This window comes from Schistocerca nitens, chromosome 9 (assembly GCF_023898315.1).
Source record: "Schistocerca nitens isolate TAMUIC-IGC-003100 chromosome 9, iqSchNite1.1, whole genome shotgun sequence".
Classification (NCBI taxonomy): Eukaryota; Metazoa; Arthropoda; class Insecta; order Orthoptera; family Acrididae; genus Schistocerca; species Schistocerca nitens.
In genome coordinates, this window is record NC_064622.1 from 257712648 (window position 1) to 257727541 (window position 14894).

The 14894-nt window shown below is 43.2% G+C and overlaps 1 protein-coding gene across 1 annotated transcript in view; it reads right to left on the reverse strand.

Moving 5' to 3' along the window:
• Positions 1–14894, reverse strand: part of LOC126204169 (mucin-12) — a 56867-nt gene that overhangs the window by 27081 nt on the left and 14892 nt on the right. The window contains exon 2 of the mRNA XM_049938575.1: positions 8651–10581. Within this exon, the coding sequence (XP_049794532.1) occupies positions 8651–10581 (1931 nt within the window). The remainder of the gene's footprint in view (positions 1–8650; positions 10582–14894) is intronic.

Here is a 14894-nt window from a genome sequence, read left to right on the forward strand (position 1 = left end):
CTTGACTTGTCGCCAGCCGCTTGTCACCTCACCGTTGATGACAAGATTCAAACACATTGACTTTTGCACGCTTTAATTTTCCGGAAATCCTCTATTTTGCGGTATCTTTCCACAAACTTTTCTGCAAGTTCTACACTGTTATAATAATTATCCATGCAGAGGTGATGCCACTTTCCATCAGAAGTTGTCAATAGATCCATCACTGTTTTTGGTAAAGGCTGTCCAGCGCCGGAATATATCTTGAATGCGGAAATGTATCCAGTACTAGAATCACACAGCATCCGAATGAGTAAGCGGTATTTCGTAATTTTGGACGGGTTGTAAATTTTAAAATTCAACCGTCCACGCCACGGTATCATTCCTTCATCAACTGAGATGTTTTGACATAAACGTATCTTTAAACTTTTAGGAAAATAATCAATTACGAACTGCACTTTGACAAGCCGGTCGGCATTATCCAGTTTATTGTTGCTGTCGGAAAAATGTAAAAATTATAATATTTGTATGAATCGGTTGCGGGACATCGTTTTGCGAAATATCGGTGTGTCTATCAACGGATTCGTTGACCAATAATCATTGATCCTTGCTTTTCTTACAATTCCCAATAAGATAGCAATCCCAAACCATTTTCTAAGTTCGGGTCCCGTAACGTCGACAAATTTGGCATATTTTAAATCGAGTTTCCTTCTATTGCAATTTTGACTATAGTACTTCTTGGTTTCGTTGTTAATACAGAGCCGCGCGGGATTAGCCGAGCGGTCTCAGGCGCTGCAGTCATGGACTGTGCGGCTAGTCCCGGCGGAGGTGCGAGTCCTCCCACGGGCATGGGTGTGTGTGTTTGTCCTTAGGATAATTTAGGTTAAGTAGTGTGTAAGCTTCCCGTGTGGGGTTGCTAGTCCCCCATCGGGCGCCTCCCCGGGTGGCGGATTGGGGAATGCTCTCCAGATATGGGGGGTACCGGGGAAATAAAATACCCGGGTTGGACCAAAACTAGCACGGGTAGGGAAGACTCGTTAAGCCATGGTGAAGGCAAATCCATAGGGGTAGAGTACCCCAAAATCAAGACTCCTGGTCCTCCAGGTTGGGGGTTGTGCAGAGGGCTACCAACCCACTCATGTAAAACAATGGCCGGTCAGGACACTCAAGGTATGCCTCGGAAACAGGACAGAATTTACTGGAACAGAAATTGGCAAAGTTACAAGGATTTCTCTTTTGGTTCGTGGAATGTCAGAAGTCTATACCGCCCAGGAAGCGCACAAATACTAATAAACGAACTAGGAAAATACAAGGTACAACTGGTAGCGCTCCAAGAAATAAGATGGCAGGGAACGGGATCAATGAAAATAGGAGACGGGACAATAATGTATGGAGACTGCGGTCAGCGCCATGAATTTGGAACGGGCTTTTACATTCATAAAACAGCAATTGACACAATAAAGGAATTCAAATCAATTAATAACCGAATATCACACATTACAGTTCAGGCTCAGTCGTTTGATATTACATTTATAAATGTTCATGCACCCACAGAAGATAAGGAAGATGACGTGAAAGAAGAATTTTATAGTCAACTGGAACAGACATATAATTCAATAAGTAGACATAACGTAACAATAGTGTTAGGAGACTTTAATGCCAAAGTTGGAAAAGAAGAAATCTACAAACCAACCATTGGGAATTACAGCTTACATGATGAAAGTTCAGAGAATGGTGTGCGACTCATAAACTTTGCAATGGCAAATGGTCTCACATTAAGCAGCACAAAATTCCAACACAAACGCATTCATTTAGGGACATGGATATCACCAGATGGAAAAGTAGTGAACCAGATTGACCATGTCGCCATCCAAAGACGATTTCAAAACAGTATTAAAGACGTTAGAACTTTTAGGGGAGCAGATTGTGAGACAGACCATATGTTAATCATAGCTCAAATGAAAATAAAGCTAAAAAAGAAACAAAGTACAAATAGGGTTGAAATTAAAAGGTACGATGTAGAAAATCTGGCAGAAGAAAAAATAAAAGAAAACTTTAGGAAAGAAATAGAAATTAACCTATCGGAATCTAGACTGACACATAGTGACCAGCAAGACGTGGAAAGTAGATGGAGACACCTCAGAAACAGTATTCAAGATGTAGCTTCCAAAACTATAGGTAAAAGAAAACGAACTAACAAAATCTGGTTTAATATAAAGTGCCAAGAAAGAGTACTGGAGAGGCAAAATGCGAGGAAGGCATGGTTACAAGACATGGACAATATTACACTAAAGGAGAGATACTATAAAATCCGCAAGGAAACACAACGAACTCTAAGACAAGAGAAGAGAAAACACTACAACAACATGGTAAGAGAAGCGGAGGATGATTTCAAGCATCACAGAGCAAGGCAGATGTACCAGAATATAAAAAAGTCCTTGGGAAAATTCACTAAAAGGGAACAGTTTATAAAGGACCATAATGGGAAAATACTTACAAACAAGAATGACATACAAGAAACATGGAAGACATACTTTACACAGCTTCTCAACTGCAATGATCCACAATATTACTTTACATTTGAAGTACCAGATACAGTTGATATACAAGTCAACACACCATCAGTAAATGAAATAAGACAAACAATAAAGAAATTAAAGAACAACAAGGCCTGTGGGGAGGACCAGGTATATGCTGAGCTTTTAAAAAATGGAGGACCACAATTGGAAATAGAACTACATTCCTTAATTGAAACAATTTGGGAGACAGAAAACATACCGGCCGATTGGAAAACTGCAATTATATGCCCCATCTTTAAGAAGAATGATCCCCTTGTCTGTGATAACTACAGAGGAATTGCCCTACTCGATGTCACGTATAAAATTTTGTCGATGTGTATACTACACAGACTGATTCCCATAACCGAAGAACTGATTGGGGACTACCAATGTGGTTTCCGCACTAACAGATCCACTTTGGATCACTTATTCACATTGAGACAAATAAATGAGAAGGCATAGGAATTTAATGTAGATATCCATATTCTATTTATAGACTTCAAGAAGGCCTATGAAAACATACACCGACAGACATTCTTAAACACCATGAAAGAATTTGAAATACCATTAAAATTAATCAAATTAGTTAAAATGTGTTTGGAAGAAACCATATGCAAAGTTAAGACACCTGCAGGAGAGACTGAAAATTTTAAGGTGTACACTGGACTGAGACAAGGGGATGCCATCTCACCTATTCTATTTAATATTATCTTAGAGAAGATTGATAGAGAATTCACCAAAACTAATCCACAAGGGATCCAACTGCAGGGACAGAACATTACTAGACTTGCTTATGCAGATGATGTAGCCTTAATAAGCACTTCAAAAGCTGAATTAATCAGGATGATGCAAAATTATTACAAAATAGCTGAGAAAGCTGGACTTCATGTGAATGAAGAAAAGACAGAATATCTAGTCATAAGTAAAAAACTCCAAAAGAATACACCACTGATCGTAAATGGTCTCACTTTCAAGGCAGTTGACCACTTCAAGTACTTAGGGAGTCTTTTTAGCAGAGACAATAGAGCAGAAATAGAAATAGACGCCCGTCTAGCAGCAGCTAATAGAACTTTTTACAGCTGTATCAAAATTTTAAGGATGAGATCACTTAGTACTGAATTCAAAATCCGTTTTTATCAGTCAACTATTGTACCAGTAGCATTATATGGATGTGAAGCTATTACATTCAGGAAAAAAGATGAAGAAAAACTGTTGATATTTGAAAGAAAAATACTAAGAAAAATATTTGGACCAATCTTCGATGAAAATGTCATGGAGTGGAGGATAAGGAAAAATGAAGAACTACGGGAGCTGTACAAACATAGTACTATTGTGGAAATGTTAAAGAAGAGAAGACTGAACTGGGCTGGTCATGTAGCAAGGATGCCGGAGAACAGACTACCCAAAATAGCATCCACTAAGAAGTTAGAAGGAAAGAGAAGAAGAGGAAGACCTCGAATTAGGTGGATGGAGAATATCCGGGAAGATGCAGCTAGGATGGGCATCAAATCTGATTGGACAACAATTTCCCTGGATAGAAATAATTGGAAGAGGCTCGTAGAGCAGGTGTATGGTCGATAAGGCCTTAGCCACGTGTAAAGTAAAGTAAATGTGTAAGCTTAGGGACTGATGACCTTAGCAGTTAAGTCCCATAAGATTTCACACGCATTTGAACATTTTTTTGTTTGTTAATATAGTCAAATAGATCGTTCCAAATATATAATTGTACGATATCCTCGACGCTCTGTGTATCTTTGGGAAATATGTTTGGACCCGGGGATCCTTCAAATTTATTATTGGTCCTCGGTAAATCAAAGTCTGACCACTGTGCATGTCTTCTTCGTCTGATTCAGCCGAATCAGTTGGCAACTGTAGCGTTCGCCGAATTCTTCTTGGACGTATTTAACCATCTTCCTACGATTCTGCTTCACTTTCATTTTTTTGATATCCAGTGTCTTCTTCTCAATTGTCCAAGTCGTCCGGAACGTCAGACAAGACGTCCGCGCCTTCATCGTAAATAATCGTATTCTCTCTTTCGTCCGCCATGACGAAAGGGCACAAGTACTTATAAAAACAAAACACTTGGACGTGTATAACTTATTGTTACCTAAACAAAACACCAACAGAATGCCCAAGATACTAACGTGCTGTCGCCGGCCACTGCGCGATACTATGCTCACGACACCACAGTGGTGTCGCCGGCCGTTGACCGCTATTTCGGGCACGACACCACTGTGGTGTCACCGGACGGCATAGTGTTAATTTGAATTTAGAGACAAATGATAAAATTAAGGAGAACTAAACCGAATAGGTGTGGAGACCGATCTGTGGAAGATGCTTACTAGAAGGAGGATGGGTTCTCTTTATTTAGGTTTATTTAGCAGGTTCCGTGGGACCATGCAAGTCAGCGGTACTTAGTCATGGAGTGAGTCAGTATATAGTTGGGGAGACCGGGACAATTTGGTGCAGCGGGTAAAATGGCGCACATCAATATGTGTTTAACTGTGAGAGGTTATCTTAGCCGATCGGTGCTGCCATCTGGTGCTCAGTAATACAAATAAGCATGCATAGGCTTGATCAATTACTTGCCAGTTGTCGGCACAAGAGGTAAGAGTGTGCTCTTACTTATTCTAATATCTGATCTCCAGTTTCCAACGGATAAGCCGTTTCCTGCTATACTAAAATACAAGTTATCTCTGGACATTAACACTCACGATTATATTAGCATTATTTCTTTTAAGCAAACCACGAGTGTGGAACTATAGTTTGCCATGCTCGTTGGGGTAATTTGACGCACAAAGGCCCAGTGCGTCATTTTATCCCATTTCATTTTCAGACCAATGAAAGTAGGCCGCTAAGTGAGATACGTTAATGCATACTTTATGAAAGTCAAAATAACATAGTGCATCAGTTTTATAAGAATGGATTCCCCTGTTCAGATGCCGAGGACATACACCCGTAAAACAGAGAGAGCGTCTTACACAGCGGATCAATTAAGAAATGCTGTCAGTGCTGTTCGTAAAGGGACTTCTATCAAACAGAGCGCCATCCAGCATAACATACCAGCGACAAAGGCCTTTGCGTAATCAACTGTCAATTCGGCAAAGATGGCGAGGAATAGTACCGGTGAATTTCTTGTACTTTTTCGCGCCGTTCTGAATAGAGTGGGTGGAACACTCCTGAAAACTATAACTGTGACTCCTCTCTGAAGAAGCGTTAATTGTTTTACGCGTTTGCAAGAGACAAATTACTGAATACGCTTATACTCAAGTATTCGTCTTTATTTTTGTCTCCGTTTATAAGAAAACTATTATCATTGTTTTGTACCTATTCCATAGTTAATTAAACTGATATTTTCGCTATTTTCTTTTCGTAAGCTATGTTGTTCAGTATTCGGTTTAATAATCATGATATTGAATGCACACATTTTTTATTATAAAATGTGTGGAATTAAATACCTTATACCATTCCTTCTGCCAATGTACCCTACTTAGTGCGTCATTTTACCCTGTACTTAGGGCAAAATGGCACAGCATAATGACGTCATAAATATCAGCTTTTTTCTAAAGCGTGTAGCTGTATATATATGGTTTTAAGGTATGTTACAATAAACACATGCCGCTAATTCTATACGAAAATTTGAGCCTCTACGTATTACAGTATAAAGGCTATAGTCAGAATGCCTTAGATGCGCCAAATTCCCCCACTTTCTCCTTTATAGCTTACTGATTAGAAAATTTTTAAACAAAAGGACCTAAAGAACCAATAAGAGACGAAAAACATTGTGAAGAGTATACCCTTAAATAACTCATTACAGAGGAAAGGAATCAATTACTGCTGGAACTCCTGTATGTATGGCACAAGGAAACATGGCGCGAAGTAGTGTTTTCCAGAACTTGAGCCATTAGTGTGACTCTTCCTAAACGAATAACAGCTACAGTATTAAAATGTAGTCTAAGTCAATTCCCATTCCTCTTCTATTTGAACCTGTCCACGCATGGCAAAAAGAATGGAAATACTGTATTACATATGCTAACCCATTATATTTTCTCTACATATAACCCAGAGTAAACAAGACAACTTATTGATAGTTTTATAGCTCTTTTACCTCCCTAATATTCGACTCAAGCGGATTATTAAATTAGAGCCGCTTACCTTGCTTTCAGGCTTTCACAGTACGAAAACAGCAAAGCCATCATCCAGGGTGTTGCCCCTGGAATGTCAGGAGAGGCTGCAGCCTCTCGTTAGAAGATGCAGACGTACAAAGTGTATGAATTCCTCTCCTTTTAATATGGTTTATAAGATTGCTGTGACATTGTGTCATGACTACTGTGAAATCTACCTCTCATAAAACAATTTGACTCTAGTAAGAAAAGCACATTAGTAGTTCTTTTTAAGCAAATATAACAAATTAATAACATACACTCATCTTCATAAATTAAGGATGATGCCGATACATGGTGAAACAACGCTCTGGTGGGTGGTTTGCGGGTTTAAATCACCTCGGGGTATGACCATGCGGTGCATTTGACCTGCAGTCGCCGCACGGTGGCGCTGGCAGCAGTCCACATACGCAGAGGTATCTTGGTGCAGCGAGTAAGTGTGCAGACGTTTTTAGACGTGCTAATGATGACTGTGTGTTCAAAATGGCTCAAAGGACACCTATTGATGACGTTATGAGAGGTAGAATACAACGGCAACTGGAGGCTGGTCAAACACAGCAGGTCGTAGCACGGGCCCTCCGTGTGCCACAAAGTGTGATCTCAGTATTATGGCAATGATTCCAGCAGACATGAAACGTTTCCAGGCGCTACAGTACGGAACGTCCACAGTGTACAACACCACAAGAAGACCGATATCTCACCATCAATGCCCGCAGACGGCCACGGAGTACTGCAGGTAGCCTTGCTCGGGACCTTACCGCAGCCACTGGAACAGTTGTCTCCAGACACACAGTCTACAGACGACTGAAAAAACATGGTTTAATCACCCGGAGACCAGCAAGGTGCATTCCACTGACCCCTGGTCACTGGAGAGCCAGTAATGCCTGGTGTCAAGAACACAGTACATGGTCATTGGAACAGTGGTCCCAGGTTATGTTCACGGACGAGTCCAGATATAGTGTGAACAGTGATTCTCGCCGGGTTTTCATCTGGCGTGACCCAGGAACCAGATACCAACCCCTTAATGTCCTTGAAAGCGACCTGTATGGAGGTCGTGGTTTGATGGTGTAGGGTGGGATTATGATTGGTGCATGTACACCCTTGCCTGTCTTTGACAGAGGAACTGTAATAGGTCAGGTGTATCGGGACATCATTTTGCACCAGTGTGTCCGCCTTTTCAGGGGTGCAGTGGGGAGCACCTTCGTCCTGATGGACGGCCCCACCGAGCTGCCACCGTGGTGGAGTACCTTGAAACAGAAGATATCAGGCGAATGGAGTCGCCTGCCTGTTCTACAGACCTAAACCCCATCGAGCACGCCTGGGATGCTCTCGGTCGACGTATCGGAGCACGTCTTCAAGCCCCTAGGACACTTCAGGAGCTAGCCGGCCGAAGTGGCCGTGCGGTTAAAGGCGCTGCAGTCTGGAACCGCAAGACCGCTACGGTCGCAGGTTCGAATCCTGCCTCGGGCATGGATGTTTGTGCTGTCCTTAGGTTTAACTAGTTCTAAGTTCTAGGGGACTAATGACCTCAGAAGTTGAGTCCCATAGTGCTCAGAGCCATTTTGAACTTCAGGAGCTCCGACAGGCACTGTTGCAAGAATGGGAGGCTATACCCCAGCAGCTGCTTTCCCACCTGATCCAGAGTATGCCAACCCGTTGTGCGGCCTGTGTACTTGTGCATGCTGATCATATGCCATATTGATGTTGGGGTACATGCGCAGTAAACAGTGGCGTTTTGTAGCATATGTGTTTCGGAACGGTTTCCTCAACTTATCACCAATACCGTGGACTTACAGATCTGTGCTGTGTGTGTTCCCTATGTGCCTACGCTATTAGCGACAGTTGTGTGTACTGCTACTTTGAATGGCACCACATTCTGCAATTATCCTTAATTTATGAGCATTAGTGTAGATTATAAGAACAAGAAAACAAGGCACCAACGCGAATACTCACTCCAAGACGTAACTGCCGTCAGGATTATAATGAGTGCCCTGCAGCTGTTGCACTGCAGGTTTGTCACCAGACGAGACGGTGTTGTCGGAAGACTGCATCGGATCAGCTGGCTGTTGACCAGGAGACCAGTAACTGTACGGCGGGGACCCAGTGGCCTGTGCTTGTGAAGTAGGAGACTCGGTGGTGGTGATGGTGGTGGCAGCTGGGCCATTTCCCCAGCTGTTGTACCACGCGTAAGGTCGCTTTGTGGTTCCCCAGTAGTCATACCACGGACTACGAGTGGTTGTCGGAAGTTCCGTTGGGGGCTGCGAGGTCGCTGTTGCAGTTGTGGTACCAAGCCAGTTGTGGTACCAGTCGTACTGCGACTGACCGCTCTGAGGACGACTGGTTGTCGACCAGTAATCGTACCACGGACGCTGTGTCGTTGTGGGTATCTTCCAGCTGTCGAACCAGTTGTTCTGCGATTGTGTACTTGGTGGACGAGACGTCGTTGACCAGTAGTCGTTCCATGGTCTCTGTGTAGTAGGTGGCTCTGTACTCTTTGATGTGGTCTGTGTTGGCCAGCCGTAATACCAGTTGTAATGTGATTGTGCATTTGTCGGTGGTTTGCTCGTAGTGGTAGATGGTGTCGACCAGTAGTCGTACCATGGCCGCTGTGTAGTTGGTGGCTCAGTAGTACTAGGCCTGGTTGTGGTGGGCCAGCCAGAGTACCAGTTGTACTGGGACTGTGTTGGGTTCGTCGGCGGTGGCTTGCTCGTTGTAGTCGTTGGCCAGCCGTAGTACCAATTATATTGTGACTGTGGCTCACTCGTCGTTGGTGTTGTTGTCGTCGTCCTTTTCTTTGACCAGTAGTCGTACCAGCTGTCATAAGGTGACTTTGTCGTTGTAGTGGAGCTACTATACCAGTAATTGTACCAGTTTTCATAGGGTGACTTGGTAGTTGTTGTGGTGTTACCATACCAATTAGCGTACCAGTCTTCGTAGGGTGACTTGGTTGTTGTTGTTGCGTTACCATACCAATTATCATACCAGTTTTCGTATGGTGACTTGTTTGTTGTTGTTGTTGTTGTTGTACTACCATACCAGTTATCATACCAGTTTTCATACGGTGACTTGGTAGTTGTTGTGACGTTACCGTACCAATTATCGTACCAGTTTTGGTAAGGTGATTTAGTACTCGTTGTGGCGTTACCGTACCAATAATCGTACCAAATTTCGTACGGTGACTTTGTGGGCGTTGAACTAGTTGGTGTTGTATACCAGTAACGCGGGTCTTGTGTCGTTGTAGACCAATAACTGTAAGGCGACTGAGTCGTAGTCGTGGCTGTCTGCCAATAATCGTAAGGACTTGCTGTAGTCGTATTTGTTGTCTCCCAGAAATTTTGTGGGTTCTGGTTTGTATTCCAGTAGTCATAAGGAGACGGTGTTGTGGATGTGGTTGTACCCCAGTAATTGAGAGGATTCTGAGTTGTGTCTTTATTTGTATACCAATAGTTGTAAGGAGGACGTATTGTAGTTGTGCTTGTATCCCAGTAATTATAAGGACGCTGAGTAGTAGCTTCATTCGTATTCCAGTAATTTTGAGGGGATTGTGTTGTAGTAGTGCTGGGGTTCCAGTAGTTATACGGATACTGGGTCGTATTCATATTTTGGTACCAGTAATTGTAGGGCGACTGAGTAGTTGTAGTGGTTGGATACCAGTAGTTGTATGTGGATTGAGTGGTGTCCCAGTAGTTGGTTGGAGGCTGAGTAGTAGCTGCACTTGATGCTGCGCAACCTTGAGGAGACTGCGTCGTCGTGGTGTGCCAACCGCTCGCCAAGCTTCCACCGACTGATTCTACACCGTCTAGTTCCTCGTTCGTAAATTCTGGAGGTGGTGGCGGAGGCAGCCCATCCGGGGACGGATGATCGCCAACCACGTCACTCACTCCCTGTAAAATTTGGCCAACAGTAATAAAAATCCATTATAAATGCTTACAGTAATAGGTAATTTCATCACAGACAGAACACTCTGTTCCGTACACATTTCAGTCAACTCTGCCACAAATTATTTGTGATGAAACTGTTGTTCTGCAGCTGAAGTCACATTACGTACAGCTAATATCAGGGGAAATCAAGCAGTTTCCGTTTGAGAGCATTGCTGAAGAGCCAAAGGGAGTGGTATAGGCATGCGTATTAAAATACAGAGGTATGTAAAAAGAAAGAATACGGCCCTGTGGTCGGCCACGTCTGTATAAGACAGCAAGTGTCTAGTGCTGTTGTCAGATCCGTTACTTCTGCTACAATGGCAGGTTATCAAGATTTAAGTGAGTTTGAAGGTGGTGCACGAGGTATGGGACACAATATCTACGAGGTAGTGATGAAGTGTGGATTTTCTAGTACGACCATTTCACGAGTTCACGGTGAATATCAGGAATCCGGTAAAACATAAAATCTCCGACATCGCTGCGGCTGGAAAACGATCCTGTAAGAAAGGGATCAACTACTTCTAAAGAGGATCTTTCATCGCGACAGAAGTGCAACCCTTCCTCAAATTGCTGCATATTTCAATGCTGGACCATCAACAAGTGTCAGCGTACGAATAATTCAACGAAACATCATCGAAATGGGCTTTCGTTGCTGAAGGTCCATTCGTGTACCCTTGATGACTGCACGACACAAAGCTTTACCCCTCGCCAGAGCCCGTCAGCACCGACACTGGACTGTTGATGACTGGGAACATGTTGCCTGGTCGAACGTGTCTCGTTTCATATTCAAAAATGGTTCAAATATCTCTAATCACTTTGGGACCTAACATCTCAGGCCATCAGTCCCCCCTAGACTTAGAACTTCTTAAACATAACTAACTGAAGGACATCACACACATCCATGACCGAGGTAGTATTCGAACCTGCGGCCGTAGGAGCAGCGCGGCTCCGAACTGAAGCGCCTAGAACAGCTCGGCCACAGCGCCCGGCGTTTCAGATTCCATCGAGTGGATGGACGTGTACGGATATGAGACGACCTCATGAATCCATGGACCGTGCATGTCAGCAGGGCACTGTTCAAACTCGTGGGGGCTCAGTAATGGTATAGGGCGTGTGCGGCTGTAGTATTAACGTGACCCCTGATACATCTAGAAATAACTCTGACAGGTGACACGTACATAAGCATCCTGTATGATTGCCTGCATCCTTTTATGTCCATTTTGTATTCCGATGGACTTGGGCAATTCCAGCACGACAGTGCAACACCCCACACGTCCACAATTGCTACAGAATGTCACCATAAACACTCTTCTGAGTTACGTGAACGTTATTGATCATATCTGGGATGCCTTCCAACATGCTATTCAGAAGAGATCTCCACCCCCTCGCGCTCTTACGGAGTTACGGACATCCTTCAGGATCCATGGCGTCAATTCCTTCCAGAACTACTTCAGACATTAATCGAGTCCATGCCACGTCGTGTTGCGGCACTTCTGCGTGCTTGCGGAGGGCCTTACACGACATTAGGCAAGCGTACCAGTTCCTTTGGCTCTTCAGTGTAGCAAAGGATATATAGCCAAGGAATTAGTGTGGCATCCGTGTCTTTCCGACGTGTGTACAGTAAATGCTGTAAGGTGAACTATGACGACGTTATTATCAAGTGCGTCCAAATAGCACCAACGTGCTGTTATTCTTTCCTCGGCCGCTGGAGAATGAAGATTGTGGACAGGGTAGCACGTCTGTCGAAAATCACAGCTGTGGAATGGTGCGCCAAGTTCTGTGGTGGTCGCGATTCGATACAAGACGCCAGTCGATCTGGGATGCAAGCCCCCTCTCAAGTAGGAGACACTCGAACATCCGCCCTCTAGTCCTGTTCTCTCCCCATGCTATTATCACGCCCTCACTCCCTTAAAACCGCCTTGAAGTGATGTAGTTACGGAATTCTTCAGGAATCACGGCCCTGTGCTGTACTCAACGGGTATCTTCGATCTGTTGCGTCGGTAGGATGATAACTTCATTGCGTACGGCGATTCTGCCTGATCGGCATACCGATTCCAGATTGTACGGCCGTCGCACGGAAGCTTTTTGATCGCTTCCTTATAGGATTTTGAACTATAGTAGGGATTTAACGAGTAAAGTAAGACGTCTGAAATTCCCAGAATACATGTATGCACTCTCGTACTCTACAGAGAATAACGGGTATACAAAACATATACAGGAACTAAGACATATCACTAGGAATGAAAAACTACAAGAAATTTTCTAGTAGTAAGGACCGTAAAAGGCAGGTAATGTTAGTTGGGAGCTCAAACCAATTACCCGTGATCTAATCGTGGTGGTTTTGGCTAGTAACCGAAAAGTCCTGATCATGTGTTCGGTCCCAGCTACTGCTTAAACATGAAACGAACATCACCAGCAATGGTGGCCGATGTCTCCCGACACAGAAAGTACCCTCATTCTTCCAACGGCCTTGTCAGAGAGAGTGTAGAAGCGGACCGAAGTTCGGGGCAACCTCTTGTTCTTGGGATCGAATTCCCCTAAAAGGTGGGATACCACTGCACAAATAATACATAATGTGTATCCACAGGAGATGTGACCTGCAGTTAAAAAAGTGTCATGATGATCCTGCTACTGACTAAAGTTCCGCATTAGTGCTCCATTCGCACCTCCACGTGGGCACAGCCGAGGCGTAGGTAAACAGACTGAATAACCAACGAAATAGTCACATTCTACGAGTCAGAGCATGGAACGTCAGAAGTCTGAAAGTAGCAAGGGAGCTAGAAAATCATAGAAACAAAATGCAAATCCTCAATCAGTGAAGTGAAATGGAATGAAGATATGGCTTACTGGACAGATGAATATCTCACAGGGTAATATTTGCAGCAGCAGAAAATTGTGTTAAAATAGCAAGTTTCGTTATAAAACAGAAGATAGCGCAGGGAGTAAATACTGGGACTAGTTCAGTGATAGGGCTGTTCTCATCAGAATCATAGCAAAGCAAAATCAATGTCAACAACAATAGTTCACGTATACATGCTGACATCACAAACAAGAGAGAAGAGGTAGAGTATGTGTATGAGGACACTGAATGGCTAATTCAGTACGTAGAGGGAGATAATAATCTAATAATCATGGGGGATCGGAAGGTGGAAGTAGGGGAAGAAATAGAATGAGAGTTACTGATGCACGTGGGCTCGGTAGTAGGAATGGAGGAAACGAAGACCAACTGAAGACCTTCACTGTAAACTATTGTAGGGGACAAGCTGGTTGTTTTGAGAAATTTCACAGTAATGTTTCAATTAAAATCTTGAAAGTAAGATATTTCAAGTGCATCCCTCTGTGATGGTTTTATTCAGATAACCCATTGCTTTCAAATATTTTTAGAGGAACGAAGTGTTATTAAAATTATAAATTCTATCCAAAATTTTATTCTTAAGAATATATGAGTGGGTACTTAACATTGTTTAGTGACAAACTGAGTCCATTTCACATGAGTTACCACTGGCTTGCCACTGTTTACTTGCTACTGGTAACCTCATTTTTGCCACGTAACCACTGTTTACTTACATACGTACTGACGCAGTTGCCAGTATCGAAAACCTTAAATTAGAGACCTGCCATTTCTCGCTTTATCACGGACTATCAACTGAAATGAATGAAGCACTTCACGTACCATGTTTCACCACAAGTATCTCTGTTCTCAACGACTGTCTCTTGCCATTTTTTTTACAGCCAAGGCCTTCAATTGATTTTTGCAATAAAGTTCATCTAGTAATAACGAATACATTGTTCAGAAATCACAAGGGGAGAAGTTATTTTAGTAAAATGCCCAGTGACACTGGAAGATTCCAGCGGGATTACATGCTAGTTAGAAAGAGATTTCGAAATCAATTTTTGGCTTTAAGTCATACTCGGTAACAGATATAAGACTCGGATCACAATTAAGGGTAGACTTATGTTGAAACTGAAACGTGTACATTAGGAAAGTTCCATGAAGTACCCACTAAATCAAATAACTTTAGGTGCCCAGCAGCGATTACTTCAAGTAATTTGACCATCGCGTGGGATTCTAGCCGGGTTACTTCGTACCATTGTGCACTCCACCTGCGGTATTTACTCATTACGAAGAAGCGGAACAGCAGTTTAGGGGTTGGTAATACGAAGATGTAACTCTCGCCCAGCAGGTTCCGTTTGCGGCGAGGAACTAGCTCTAGTGTGTGGTGGCTATGCTCTCTGAGACTGTTTCCTGTTCCGGCCAGATGTCTTGAAGGAGCGCC